This window comes from Elgaria multicarinata, chromosome 4 (assembly GCF_023053635.1).
Source record: "Elgaria multicarinata webbii isolate HBS135686 ecotype San Diego chromosome 4, rElgMul1.1.pri, whole genome shotgun sequence".
Lineage (NCBI taxonomy): Eukaryota > Metazoa > Chordata > Lepidosauria > Squamata > Anguidae > Elgaria > Elgaria multicarinata.
In genome coordinates, this window is record NC_086174.1 from 92,248,900 (window position 1) to 92,264,626 (window position 15,727).

The 15,727-nt window shown below is 37.2% G+C and overlaps 1 protein-coding gene across 1 annotated transcript in view; it reads left to right on the plus strand.

Annotated features, from left to right (window-relative positions):
* The window catches only part of REV3L (REV3 like, DNA directed polymerase zeta catalytic subunit), an 83,855-nt gene extending 68,471 nt beyond the window's left edge, over window positions 1-15,384 (plus strand). The window contains exons 23-32 of the mRNA XM_063124779.1: window positions 49-293; window positions 1,629-1,737; window positions 2,960-3,166; window positions 4,302-4,411; window positions 7,984-8,098; window positions 8,871-9,008; window positions 9,214-9,404; window positions 12,245-12,491; window positions 13,274-13,483; window positions 14,246-15,384. Coding sequence (XP_062980849.1) covers window positions 49-293; window positions 1,629-1,737; window positions 2,960-3,166; window positions 4,302-4,411; window positions 7,984-8,098; window positions 8,871-9,008; window positions 9,214-9,404; window positions 12,245-12,491; window positions 13,274-13,483; window positions 14,246-14,386 — 1,713 coding nt within the window. The 3' untranslated portion in view covers window positions 14,387-15,384. The remainder of the gene's footprint in view (window positions 1-48; window positions 294-1,628; window positions 1,738-2,959; window positions 3,167-4,301; window positions 4,412-7,983; window positions 8,099-8,870; window positions 9,009-9,213; window positions 9,405-12,244; window positions 12,492-13,273; window positions 13,484-14,245) is intronic.
* The last annotated feature ends 343 nt before the right edge of the window (window positions 15,385-15,727 follow it).

Here is a 15,727-nt window from a genome sequence, read left to right on the forward strand (position 1 = left end):
ATGTAATGTGTTTACATTTTATCAGTAATTAATATTTTTCCTTTTTAGTACCGTGTGGAGTCGATGATGTTACGTATTGCTAAACCAATGAATTACATTGCTGTGACACCCAGCGTCCAACAGCGAGCTCAGATGAGAGCCCCTCAGTGCATCCCTTTAATAATGGAGCCAGAATCCCGCTTCTACAGTAATGCTGTCCTTGTACTAGATTTTCAGTCTTTATATCCATCTATAGTGATAGCATACAACTACTGTTTTTCCACATGTTTGGGACATGTTGAGAACTTGGGAAAGTAAGTATTAATCATTTAAATCTCCATGCATTTTTTTGTTACTGAATAAGTATGTCAAAAGTCAAAAGGAATAAAGTTAATGTGTTTGTGTGTGCGCAGGTACACATGCACACAGGAAGAGGTAGAGAAAATATTGTAAGTTGTGAGCAAAAAGATGAGTTCTTCAAAAATTTCTTCAAGTTGCTAATAAGCCTTGTGTCCCTACAAATGTTTTGTCCTACAACTCTCATTCAGCCACCATAGTGGGGAATGATGGGAGTTGTATGCTAAAACATCTGGAGGGGCACACGTTGCCTATACCTCCATTAATAGATGAGCAAATGTTTTTCTTATGGTGCAGTCCTAGGCATGTTTAAACACAAAAAAGTCATCTAGTTCCTATCCTGGCTAGTTAGGGCATGCTGGGAGTTGTAAGACTTTTTTCTATCTAAACATGCATATGATTGCACCTATGTAAGATATTAACTGATAACTTCTAAAATATTGAAAGAACCTCTTCTGTATGGTCTCAAATGAAAATTATTCGAAGGGTACTACAGAAATGTGTTCTGTTTACTGTGCAGTATGAAGCCCATCATATTAATGTTGCTTTATTAATTTATGAAACCATTTGTATAAATAGGCTAAGTGATTGTTTAATTCGTATTTTTACCCAGTATTGCTCCTAGTGCTGAATTAATAGCTCATGTTTGGCATAAAAGCTGTGTAAAATAACGAAAACTCCAAACTGGAATCTGAGGACCCTTTCACATGATTTAAAAACTAAATATTCATCTATACATGTAAGGAACAGGAATTTAGAAGGGTGGATACTGGAGAGGGTTTTTTCCCATAGTGGAACCCCAGGTTTCAAACTTGCTCCATAGGGAAGTTTGCTGGTGCCATTGCTGCTGTTATTTTAGGTGTCAGGTTAAGACCATCCTATTTTCTCAAGCTTTTAATTAACCACATGGATCTTATGATCTGCTGGCTTTATTTTGTGCTGCTATTTTATTCTTGTTTTAGTTCGTGCACAGTTACAAGTTGTTGTTTTATAAGAGGAAGGGGGGAAATCCTTAATACTGAAGAATGAACAGAAGAGGTGGTATGCATGGCAGGAGCTGGGAAGATAACTAAAGAGAGGGGGAGAGTAGTTTGCAAAGTGGAACGTGCTGGAGCTTGTGAGAGACTGAGAAAGATGGAACAGATGCAGAGCAATTAAACCATGTATTACACTGCCATAGTCTCACAGTATAATATGTAGCATGGAAACATCTCATCTTTTAATGCAGACTAGCAACGGTAGTTGGCCTGTATAGTTCCTGAAGACTAAGTTCCCTTTCTCTTATTTTCTAGATATGATGAATTTAAATTCGGCTGCACATCTCTGAGAGTATCTCCTGAACTGCTATATCAGCTTCGGCATGATATCACAATATCACCCAGTGGAGTTGCTTTCGTTAAGGTAACGTTTAATTCAAAATGGTAATGTTCTGACACAAGGAATTATGTTTTTTTTGCTTACATTTTATATTTATTTGTTATTTTTCCTCCACATTTCAGCAACAAAGATAAAAGCATTCAATATACAACTTAAAAAATACTAAGTATATTAGTAACAGACAGCAGTATATACAGTAACTCTAAAAAATCAATCCAGCTCTCAGTAGCCAATGAATTACATTTTTAAAATATTTTCATGTCCTCCTAAAGTAGATCCAATCTAACTCCTTCAAGAGGTATTCAATAGGCTGAGGACACAACATAAGGAGCACTATTTCTAATAGAAACCAATCTTGCCTCAGACAATTGTGCCACCCAAAGTAGGCACTCATCCCCAATGTCAATCCATTGGGTAAAAGTAAAAGGCAAGTGAGAGGATACTCTTTGAAATATCCGAGACCTGGGCTTTTTAGAGTGTTTTGAAAGGTTAAAATCAGCCCTTGGATTTCTGTCCAGAAACTAACACCAGTTATCAAACTAGTAGAATAGGAATAAGGTGAGTTCTTGTTCCTTGATTCTGATTGTGCTCTACCCTACCCTCAGCTCCCTGCTTCTCCTTTCCCTTCCCCCAAGCAAGAAGGGGATGAAGTAGTTAAGCTCAAAATGGGACTGAGCTGAAATGGGCCTCCTGATCATATCCTTGTTCACAAATTGAGACGAGGGTTTTCCATTTGATTATTGCTTTGAGGAGAATGCAAAAGGAGCAAAGTGTTTGCCCAGCTTGGTCATATATCCAAATAAATGTTACATTTATATTCAAGATGCTCTCATTGTGAGAAAAGAAGAGTCTCAAAACACTGATTATCACCTCATTGGCTTTTGACTGGCATATCCAGTTTATGATCGAGTCAGGGGCCTGGAGTATATTTGTTTTGGCAGAAAGGCAAGATATTAAATAAATAAATAAATAAATAAATAAATAAATAAATAAATGGAGTTTGCCTTCACAAATGTTGGTAACCCTTCCTAATCTTTATCAATATAATACCATAAATATATGTGTTCATAATATATTCACAACATGGTTATTCAAAAATATTAATTTATCCTTCATGAATAGAGATGGTGTTTAGTTCCATTGAACCACAGTAATATTAATGCTGATCATATATTAAAAATCAAAAGCTTTTTGATTCGTTTTAAAAGGTACTTTAATGTTTTGCTGTTTCTTTTTGATATGGCAGCCTTCAGTAAGAAAGGGTGTATTGCCAATAATGCTGGAAGAAATTCTGAAGACTAGAATAATGGTGAAGCAGTCTATGAAAGCTTATAAGCATGACAAAGCTATCACTCGAATGCTTGATGCACGTCAGCTTGGCCTTAAACTAATATCAAACGTCACATATGGTTATACTTCTGCTAACTATTCAGGAAGGATGCCATGTATAGAGGTGAGTGATGAAAATAAAATGCTAAGATTTTTCAGGAAAAAGAAAACAACCCTTTCTTTGTACAATGACCTGGTTTGCATGTAATGGTGGCAAATGCTGGTTTAATTAGTTCTTAAATTAAGTTTGGGTTGTTTGTGGGTTAAGCATCTCAAAGTGGCTGGGTCTGTATGTCATGCTACAACCTACATCCTATCAGAGGTTGATTATGCAAAGTGAAAGCGACTCACACACAACATGCAACCAAGCAAATCACGGATTAATCAACACAATTTGCTGTCATTACTTTCAAATGGGCCCAATGTTTAGCAAATTAGCTTTTGGCAAAAGCTAATTTTCAAGTTCAATTCCCTAATTGTAACGTAGGAATAATGATTTAATTCAGAGGGTTTTGAGGAGGACATACAAGTAAAAGATTTATACAACATTTTAAGTTGAATCCAAACACAAGCCACTCATATAACAGGATTTTACTGCCATGCAGTCCTTCTCCATTGCTGTACTCTATGCATCTGAAAAGCCATTCTAGAAGAGTGTGAGGACTGTCCAACACTGTGACCTGGTTCGCACAATATGGCACATCTCACGGTCTATTCTAGAATTATGTGAGGGTTGTTTAACCCTCGCATAATCCATGCTTGCCAGGTTTGCATGACACAAGCAAGAGTTGGATATGCAAAATCGTTCCTGCACACACCACAGCCTCACCATGGGTTAATAAACCCACAGTGGGCTGTCATGTCGTGCAAACCAGTCTAGTGTGGGATGTTTTAAATGGTTTTAAATTGCCGAATGCTACTAATCAAGAAAACTATGTAGTTCTGCCCAATGGGTTGGATACAGTCAATGGACTTTTGTGATTTTTATTTTTTAAAAATCATGTCTCTGTTCTTCAGCAAACATCTTTTGAAATTCTCCTGTATTTGAAAACAGCTGGTCATATATGGAAAGGAGGGATGCTGTGCTTTTGTTTTAAATCAAAATGTTTCCACAAGGTATCTACAGTGAATCCCACAATTTTGTGAATTTTGGTCTGCGTATCGTAAAACAATAACATATGCATGATCAATTGAGAAGAAATGCTATGCAAATCAAGGCTCTGATAAAGAATTATTTTCAATATTTTTGTATCTAACAGATTGGTGATAGCATTGTGCACAAAGCCAGAGAGACCTTGGAAAGAGCAATAAAACTGGTGAATGATACAAAAAAATGGGGAGCCCGGGTTGTATATGGGGACACAGACAGGTAATTCAAACTATTCTTTCATTTGGGAGGCTTATTAACCGATAATAAATAACTGGCTGCTTTTCCTTTCTTTACCACAAATCAAGATCCTCCTGATCCATATGGGAACCTTTGAACCAGTATGAGAATTTAGACCATGATCACCTCTAGATCCATATTACAGACCTTAGTTGCAAAATCCCTTGAGACAAAAATATAATCTATTCTAGAGTAGGATTTGTGAACTGGAGAATAATACGTAAAGCTCTGGCGTGGGCTGGTCCATGAAGTCACGAAGAGTCGGAAGCGACTGAACGAATAAACAACAAAAATCCATATAATCATTTTCCTTTATCATTTTATTTAAAATTGTCATATTGTTTCTCTTTTCAAATCCAGTGGGGTTACACCCGTCTACTCTATTGTCCATAACCATATTAAAATCTCCAGCTAAAATAACATACCCTTTTTTAAATTCCTCTATTTCCTCAAATAATTTTTTATAAAATTCTTTTTGTCTCTCATTTGGGGCGTACACATTAATAAAGGTATAAAAATTGCTTTCCACTTGTCCTTTTATAATATATCTACCTTCCTCATCCTTTTTTATTTTTTCCATATTAAAACCACTTCTCTTTGATATTATTATAGCTACCCCATTTTTTTTGAAGTCCCCAAAGACTTTTCATAATACACTGACCATTTCAAACGTATTTCATTCGTACCGTCCTTAACTTGATGTGTTTCCTGCAAAAAGATAAAGTCAGATCCTTCTTTATTTAACAATTGTTCAATCCTTTTCCTTTTTACTACTGCCCCCAAACCTTTGACATTGAGTGTTGATATCCTTATTTTCTTATCCATATTCCTTTTGTTCATTTTCTTCTAGATCCCTTATACACACCCTTGATAACCACAAACACAAAAATTTTAACACATAACAACATAATACTACTTTTTTATTTTTATCTACCCCTACCCTTCCCCCCTCTGTCCCACCCCCTTCCCCCCCATCCCCCCTATTTCTTTTCCCCCCTCTATTTCTCCGTAGGTCTAATACCCCAGTCATGGTAGTAACCTTAAGGGGGTGGGGAGATGAAGCCCACAGTCCCCTTACAGCCAGCCTTCTTCTTTTAAGTAATCATTGCTTCAAATTATTATCTCACTGGTAATGAAAGTTATTTTCTGCTTGGACCAGCTCTTTCTTCTCCTCCTTCTTGTTGGGATGCCAAATCCTCATCCATCCCCAGGCTCCTCAGCAATTCCATCCCTTGCTCCAATGAGGTTACTCTCTGCTGTTTTCCATCATGCGTAAATCTCAAAGACACCGGGTAACCCCATGAGTAGGCAATGCCCTTTCGCTTGAGGATAGCTAAAATTGGCTTGACACTGCTCCTGCATGAGATGGTTTGTTGACAGAGATCATTGTAGATTTGTACTGTTGATTCTTGAAACTTCAACGTGGTGATTGGTCTTAATTTCTTCATAAGTTGCTCTTTCTTGTAATAACTGCCAAATTTGACCAGGATATCTCTTGGAGTTATTCTGGATCTGTTTCCTGCTACTCTGTGGATTCTGTCAATCTCCACCTCTGTTATCAGAAAGTCTGGGATCAGCTCTTTAAACCAGCGCAGTATAATTCCCCTCAAATTTTCCCCTTGGCTCTCAGGGAAGTTCTTAATTCGAATATTCGCACGACGATTTTGATCTTCCAAATAAATCAGTCTCTTTTCATGCTGCTCAACCGTTATGTTATGATCTGCTACCTGTTGTTCAAGTTGATCTACTTGTTTTGAGAATTGATTCATTTCTGTTTTTATTTCTCCCACACTTTTCTCAATTTTATTCACTGCTGAGTTTACTTCCTGAACTTTCTGAAAAATATCAGCTTTTATTTTCTTGACTTCATTCAACATTGTTTCATTAGCAGTTAAAAAAGCCTGTTTCAACTCTTCTATCTCAGGATTTGGCTTCATTCCAGCTTTAGCCACCATTTTTTTGTCTTGTTGTTTATTACAATCCTGATCGCTCTCGTCTTCGCCACTAGATGAAACCCTCGTTAGACGTGCAAATGAGTGATTAGAAGGGTGAGCCCTCGACCTGGTCCAAGTAGTTTTTCTTATCTTATTAATATTTATTTTAAGTTTAGATTTCGGCATTTAGTTCGGCCACTAAATTACCAGGCGGAAGTCAGCCACTCCGATAAATCTTCGCTTTCTGACCCTTCCTCTGCCTTAGCAATATAAGCGACTGCTTTTAAGTGTTGATAGACAAAGTCCGATAATGTCTCTGCACTCCGACAAGCTAGATTTATTGTTAGCTAACTGAGCCAAGTTAAGTTGAAAATGAAAGTAATCTATTATCGTTCTCCTGACTCACAGCGTCGCAGTTCAAAGCTTGCCCCTGGCAGAGATTTTTTAACCAGACATTTAGAAAGAATATAGTTCATAAATCTTGCCGATCAGTTGAGATAATATCGCTTTTAGGCCTCCCTTGCAGGGAGCTCAAAGAAAGGCTTACCACTCCATGGTCTGTCAGGCTCCGCCCCCCCCACTACATTTTGAACTAGCTGAAGTTCCTGAATACTTTTCAGAGACAGACCCAAATATGAGTGCATTGCAGTCATCCAATCTTGATGTAACTAAAGCAAGCTTAGGCAACCCAGTGTCCTCCAGGTGTTTTTGACTACAACTCCCATAACCACTGACAATTAGTTACACTGGCTGTTGCTGATTAGAGTTGTAGTCCAAAATATCTCCAAAAACAGGCACAGTTGGTAAAAAGCACTCCAGGCCACTGCTGTAACCTGTTCAATTCAGAAGACACCTTAAACCATGGCTTTAACCATGGTGAATATGGTTTTATGCCTTTTTCACTGTAGTTAAAGCCATGGTTTAAGGTGTCTTCTAAACACGGCCCGGCTTTCTGGCTTAACCACCATGGTTAAAGCTTTGGATTAAGGTGTCTTTTGAATGGGGCAAAGGTATTTTTTTTAAGCGGAATTCAACATGTCCAAAACAGACAGGAATGCTTAACCATTTTGCGTTTAAGCAGCATGGTTTAGTGTGTTGTCTGAATGGACCAGGGCCTGTTCAGACAACATGCTAAACCATGGTTAGGCCGCTAACTCTTTTGCAACAAATGGTTAGTGAGCATGTTTAAACCGTGGTTATGTAGCCATCATAGTTAGAAATGACTCACACGATACGCTAAACCATAATCTTTAGCTCAAAATGCTTAACCACCGTGGTTTAGCATGTCGTTTGAACAGGGTCTTTAAGCCATAATGTTTAGCTCAAAATGCTTAACCACTGTGCCTTAGCATGTTGTCTAAACAGCATCACAGTATACCTATTGCTGGGTCAACAGCCCTACTGACCAAAAGCACTTCTGTTTTACCTGGATTAAGTTTCAGTTTGATAGCTCACATGTAGTTTCATTACCAGCTTCAGACTGAGTTAAGGTTATATCTCAAAATATCAATTGCTTACCTGTACATTTTTGTGCAGAAGAAGAAATGTTACCATACTGTTTAAATACTTCTAGGGAAATGTTTTAAACAGACGATTCCCATTTGCATTATTTTATTTCAGCATGTTTGTACTACTGAAAGGGGCTACCAAGGAACAGTCTTTTAAGATTGGCCAAGAAATTGCAGAAGCTGTAACATCTACCAACCCCAAACCAGTAAAACTGAAATTTGAAAAGGTAAGTGAAAAATTGCATTTTTGTATTCAAAATAATTATGCATTAATAATTGCATTTTTGTATTCAAAATAATTATGCTTGTTATTAATTCACATATTTCCAGGAATATGTCAAAATTGACATATTCCTGAAGAAAACTTCCTTGGACCCGGAAAATCTTAGTAACTACAGGCCAGTGGCAAATGTTCCATTCCTGGGCAAGGTCCTTGAGCGGGTGCTGTTGCACCATGTCTTGCTTGTTGGTCCCTGGGCAATGGCTGGTTGGCCACCGGGTGAACATGAAATGTTTACACATTAACTTAATAACCCATCAGGAAGAGAAAGATGGACATTTAGAGATTAATGGAACACTGAATGTTGTCATCACAAAATTGTTCAAATTCTGAGCTAAGCATATATAAGCTTTAATATATTTTCTGGTGGTGATTAGAGACCCTTTCAGTTCATCCAAGAATTTACATGCACATTGTGGGCTCTCTCTCTTAGTACTCCCAGCCCAGTATATATAGTTATCAGGAGCTTGCCAAGAAGTGCAGGGAGCTGATTTTGAAAATAGTTGGAGTTGGAAAGACATCCAGACAGACAGAGTGGCCCTCTTGCTCAGGATCTAAATTAAATTGCTTGCTGAAAAATAAATAATGTATAGGCATGATTGAGATGTGTCTGTTAGTATTAGAACTAGGTCTATTTATGAAAGTTGTAGGAAAACATGTTCTGCAATTTTCTTGTATTTCCTAATACCAGATTTTCAAAGTGCTTTTTTACATTTTAGGTTTATTTGCCATGCATTCTGCAGACCAAAAAGAGATACGTTGGTTATATGTATGAAACTCTGGAGCAGAAGGACCCGGTATTTGATGCAAAAGGCATAGAAACTGTTAGAAGAGATTCTTGCCCTGCTGTTTCCAAGGTAAATGGGCACAAGCATTTTAATGTGGTTAAAAAAATCATTTTTGATTATATACAGTACCAGTTTCAAAGCAGTAAAAAAAATCATTAAAATTTGAAGGATAATGAAGAAGATTAAAAGTGCTGTTGGTATTTCAAATAACTTTACTTACTTTTTAATAGGATTGAGCAACACAAGATACTTGAACATATGCTTTCTTTTCCAGATACTTGAGCGTTCTATCAAGCTGTTGTTTGAAACACGTGATATAAGTCACATCAAGCAGTATGTGCAAAATCAATGCATGAAGTTATTAGAAGGGAAGGCCAGCATGCAAGACTTCATCTTTGCAAAGGAGTACAGAGGAAGTTCTGCATACAAGCCTGGAGCCTGTGTACCATCTCTAGAAATCACAAGGTAATAATGTAAGATTTTATTTGATATTAAGTCATTCTTGTTGTGTAGGTTTAAAGATGAGTTTAAAGCCCGTTATAAAAAATTAAGGCTCCTTTCAAGAATGTCAGAGGGTCATTTTTTACCATCAGCCTGCACCTGAATCCATCTACTACTTATTCTGAACCCTTCCTCTTTAGGGTAAAATCTGGAACCAGGGGCCAGAAGACACTGACCTATATGCATATCCACACCAACATATATCTGAATATATTGTACTGTTGCATGGATTTTAATTGTAAATTGCTTTGGGAACTAATCTTAGCTGAAAAGCATGATACATAATAAAATAATATTGCTAATGGTATAATAAAACATTGCCCTAGTCTCATGAAGTCCACAGCCTCTCTCTGACTGCAGAATCAGGAAGGTATGAGTTCTTAATTGCCACCTTGCATTTAATTGTAGAAGATGGAAGCAAGGGATAAGAGGGAATGATATTGTGAAAGAGTTCTGGTTCCAGAGGCAAAAGAGGGGAGAAAGTAAAGACAATTTAACTCACTAGTATACCATAAGTCCGTTCTCATGCAAACACATAGCTAATACAATATGAAATGTTTGTGTTAAAGGCTATCCTTTAACACAACAAAAAAACAAAATACATTTTATCATTAAGTGATGTTAAGGTCATGGGTGAATCCTCTAAAATGCTTGAAATTATATCCTTAATTATAATTTCAATATACATATGGCTTGCTGTTTGAAGTTGATGCAGTTCATGCCTCAACATTAACTCCACAAATCCATAAGTGATTCCAAGCCGATGCTGCTCAGATCCTCAAAATAATCTCTGAAGTTCCAAAATCTTCACAGCTGACAACTAATATCCAGTGGCCTGGTTCACATGTAATAACAACCCAGAGTATGAGTTGTCATTGAATCATAGTTTGTCAGGACGTGCAAACCCTGCCCTATGGTTTAACTGTAGGTTTTTAACTAGGAAGAGCATAGGTAGATGCTCTATACTGAATCATAGAATAATAGAGTTTGAAGGGACCTATAAAGCCATCAAGTCCCACCCCCCTGCTCAATGCAGGAATCCACACTGAAGCATGGCTGTCCAGCTGCATCTTAAAGGTCTCTAATGTTAATCCATAGTGCAGGGCTCACACATAACAACAACCCATACTCAATATGTACTCTGGATAGTCATTATGTGCAAACTAGATAATTGAAAAGCTTCTAAATAGCAGTTCTTCCAACCTCTAACATAGAATATATCTTGAAATAATAACTTGATGTGCCAGTATATATTATTGAAAAGAGATTTGCAATTCCATAGTCATAGCACTTAAATTTCTTAATCTAAATGATTTTTACATATGAATACATGCTATAAGCTGAAGCTTTCATTAGCTGGGTTTGCACATAATACTAACCCTTGGTTTGGATTGTTGGTGTCGAATTCTGGACTTTTGTGTTGTGTGAACCCAGCCACACTAACAAACCATGGCTTGTTAATCACAAACTACCCAGAAAGAGAATCCATGATTTGTTGTTGGGTTGTGAATTCTGGGTTGTTTAAACCATAACTGGTAATTGGGTGTAAACCCAGAATCATGGATTGTTAATGGGTTGTTTCACCAGGATACCAAGGTGGTGGGGATGATCCATCAATAAATCTAGCTGGTCTTCTTGCCAGTAATACAACACTGCAAAGGCATTTGGGTACAGGGAAGGAGGTGGGAAACAACCAAAGGATTGAGAAAAAACGTGGCTTGTTCCGTCCTCCACCAGACAAACCCTCAGTAGGGCAACAAGCCATGAGATAATAAACCACTTATTAGCACTATGTGCAAACTAGGTCTCTATTGCTGTTTTTCTGTAACTATGCCATATACTTCTACAGTCAACTCTGAATAGGAGCGTGTGTGCAGAGATGCTATCCCAGAAGCAAAGAAAGTCCTAGAAGTCTGGGAATGTGGGAGGGGTTTCTCTGACAAGGCCTGTGAGAAGATTTTGAGAGTGGGGGAGGGGTAATACTGTGTGATCATTGGCTGACAAAATGTCATTCTCAAAGTAGTTACCTTTGAAGCTGAATGGCTGGAGTAGGCCACAAAAAGCTATATAGCATTTTTATAGAAAAACTGTAGCTAGTGAATCTATGCTGTAATATACTGAAGGATGTTATAATGAAACCTCTGTCAACAACTGGCTAAGCTTTGTGATTTCAAAGAATGTTTATGAACATTCCAACTACTCAGGGAACAAAACTGTCACTAACAGAACTTTCCCTCAAGCTTCTGAGGAAATCAAAAACTGTCAGTTTGGGATTAAAGCATCATACTAACCTTAGGAACAAGAGGAACTGTGTGAGCAACACTGAAGACTAGAAATCTGAACGGGGAAGAGATTAGGCTGAGAGTGATTGGCCCAAGCTTCGCCCAGTGAGATTCATGGCTCAGTGGGAATTTTAATCTGGGTCTGCCTGATCTAATTGCATCACTCTAGCCACTGTACTAGACTGGCTCTCTGAGTACAAAAAGGATCTTAGGAACAAGGCCTAAGCTATGGCCTCCCTTTCTGGAAGGATTCAAACATAAAACAGTTATGTGAAAATTGATGGGCAAATTTTAATACTGAATTTGCTCTGGGTACATCAGATATCATCTTTGTTTTATTTTTCCTTTGTGTGTGTTTAATGTTGTACCAATGGGAAAAAGATTGCAGGGAATGTATGGGGACTGTTAATGGGAGATAAAACAAGTTATAAATTTGCCTGGCTTTTTGAGTAGTTTACACTGAATAGTTTAGTCTCTTTCATATGCAAGAATGGATTTTGAAATGGATTTTATTTCTCCAAGGAGGATGCTTGCATATGACCGGCGGTCTGAGCCACGAGTTGGTGAAAGAGTACCCTATGTCATTGTGTATGGCATGCCAGGATTGCCTCTCATACAGTTGGTTAAGCGGCCCATTGAGGTTCTACAGGACCCTAACCTGCGGCTGAATGCCACTTACTACATCACCAAGCAAATTCTTCCTCCACTGGCTAGGATCTTATCACTTATTGGCATAGATGTCTTCAGCTGGTATCATGAATTACCAAGGGTAAGTGACATAGTAAATGGAGTATGAGGCTGCAGCCGTAGAAATGAAGATGTTTTGTACGATACACACATCAAGAGTGTACTTAGATGAGCAGAGAAATCTGCCTTACCAGCAGTTGGGCAGCCTTGCATATTTCTGTGCCATAGATATTTATCTATTTTTGTGAACCGCCCAGAGAGCTCCGGCTATTGGGCAGTATAGAAATGTAATAAATAAATAAATAAATAAATATTTTGCATGCCGGCCCCTCCTGCCAGAATTTCCTACACATAATTTTCTCCTCTTCCAACCACATATGCAACACTATTTGGGGCTTCTGGCTCTTTAAAGCTGAGTGGATCTTCTCAGAATATCAGTGGACTGGCACACGGACATTCCTGACCTTCATTGATACCTGCAGATGCCATGAAGCGGTGCTGTTCTTTCCCTTGTTTGGAAAGATCTTTCTGTAGCTATTGAAGGTTGTCTTCTACAGTGTAGGATTAAGACTGACAATCAGTATAGTGAAGGACTCTAGTGCTCTTAACTGGCTGGAGGAAGAATGTTACTATGAGCAAGGCTGCCTTCTTTCCTCGTTTGAACAACCATGTGTGGACAAGCTTGTTGCACATCATATCCAAAGTTCTCAAAGATAGTTGTGATTCTTGATATATCTTGAAAGACATAATTTGCTAAGACTCAGCATATACTGATTTGGGAAATTGTACATTTTATTAAAAATTACAGTGGCAAAAGTAAAGCTAATGCTCATAGTTATCCTATCAATTTGTTTTCCCCTACAGACTCAGAAAGCTACCACCACATTCCGCACTGAGCAGGAAAGCCGAAAAGGGACAATTTCCCAGTATTTCACCACTCTGCATTGTCCTGTGTGTGATGAGTTGACTCAGCATGGGATCTGCAGTAAATGTAGAAGCCAACCGCAGCATGTAGTAGTGATCCTTAATCAAGAAATTCGAGAGTTGGAGCGTAAACACGAACATCTGGTCAAGGTAGGGAGAAAACCAGTAGGGTGAATAATCTCTATAGCTTTCAATGAACTGGACACAATACAGAAAACAATCTTAGAAGGTGGCAGAGGTCTTCTGAAGTTCTTTTTTTAAAAAAAAGATCCCAGCATGTTTTCTAATTTAATAATTATAAACTTTAATGAATATTTAATTATGTAAAAACAAGACATATTTACTTGCAAATAAAATAGCAAAAGGAATTCCAAATCAAATTGTGCTCTACATGCTAATTAATCATAACTATCACTTTTTGATATTAAATTACATTGAACTACCCTGTATCTTACACAAGAACACCCCTTTATATAAAAAATCTGTCATGATGGATTTTCTCTAATCTGTACTCATTTCTACTAATTTGCTGTATGCCACGCTTTCTTAAGCCACTCTGTTATCAAATGAACGTTATCCAAGGTTTGAGGGAAGGGACTGGTAAAAAGCTGGTGCTGAGTTGTGCCAGCGGAAGCACTTTCTACTAAGGCAAAAGCCATCATTGCATACAACCCACTGGGTTATCTTAGCATCTTGTGTCTTTAGTATTAAAGTAGACAGAAAACTGGAATGTGTAATTTACATTCCAATCTTGTGCATATTCACTTGGAAGTAAGTTCCACTGTATTCAGTGTGTCTTATACCCAAGTAAATGTTCATAGAGTTAGCATTAGTTAAGACTGTCATGTGCCTAATGATATATATTTTTCTAGTTAAACGTATTTTACATGTATCCATTTTACATACCTCTAGATATGCAAGAATTGTACAGGTTGCTTGGATCGACAGATACCATGTGTTTCATTGAACTGTCCAGTACTTTTCAAGGTCTCCAGAGTGAGCAGAGAATTATCCAAGGCACCATATCTCCGCCAACTACTTGATCAGTTTTAGATTGCCTATATCACAGGATACCAGGTGCTATTTTTTTCAATGTTTACCACTCTAAAACTGTCATGCATGGTCCTTCAATTTCATCTTGTCCAGGATTTTCATTAACTGTTGACTTATTCTGAAAAATAATGAATGTTTGTCCCAAGTAAACTAAAATACATTTGTTAATCTGTTAATAGCTCACTTTTTAAGATGTCAATTTTCTTCATTCTTCTGCCTTTTTAACATACTGTTTTATAATGCAGATGTTGAAATAGCTGTGTGTTAACATCTTGTAAATCCATTTCAAATAAAAGTTTACTTCCCAATGGACTTCTAAATAAGTACTGAAAACATTTGGGGGAAATGCCATTGTGTTTTATTAAACTGTCAGTATCAGGATGTGTTACTTATAGATATCTCATCCACTTTATAATTTTGACTGCAGAATATTTTGTAAATACACTTTTTTACTTTTCAAACAACTGAGTAAAATAATGTGCAATGAATTTTATACAGACAATTTTAAAGTTGGTTGAGGTATTTCCTCTTCAGTTTTGCTTGATTCCAAGTAGGTTTGTTGTTTTGACCAGACTGTGCAAACAGTAGTATGTGTAGCATTTTTGAAACATTTTCTAAAAATCACTGTCTTGCTTTAGCTATTAATTGGGGCATTGTGAGGAACTGTGCAAAGACATTTTTGTTACAAAACTGTGGGACTGTTGCAATACTTTAAATAAGAAATTTTATTCCATTTTTGCTTTTGTATAGACATTTCTATTGCTTCTAAATATGCTTAATATTTCATTATGTATTGTACAGTTAAAATTTATTTGCCATCATCTTGAGAAAATGTGTATTTAGAATATTTGTATAACTGTATAAAATGAAAAGGAATTATGTGGTCACAGTGCATTGGGTTTTTTTAAAAATTGGAAATCATTTTGTTTTTAAAAAATTAATGGAAACCATAGTAAAATTGAATAAAATCAAATAAATGTATGTGCATTTTTAAACTTTATTGTAGTCAAAATAGTATTTGTCGTTTAATAGTGGTGTGACTCCAATCCCTTTAGAATGACTAGTGACTGTTCTGTGTGTGTACGATTTCTAGATATTTCAAGAAATTGGTACTGAAGATACATAGTTTGACAAATGGGAACACATGCTCTGAGACCCTGTTTTTTAATTTTACACAAGACGTAATCAAAAGTTTACAGCCTTCGAATTGGTCTGTTTGCCAAGGACCATCTATATTATATTGCATTGTTTGTGGTAGGAAGATGTAGGGCTGCATATTATTTGGGGAGGAAAATGACAGGCATAGGACAGTTGTTCTGGGAGCCAGCAAACTTAGGGGGC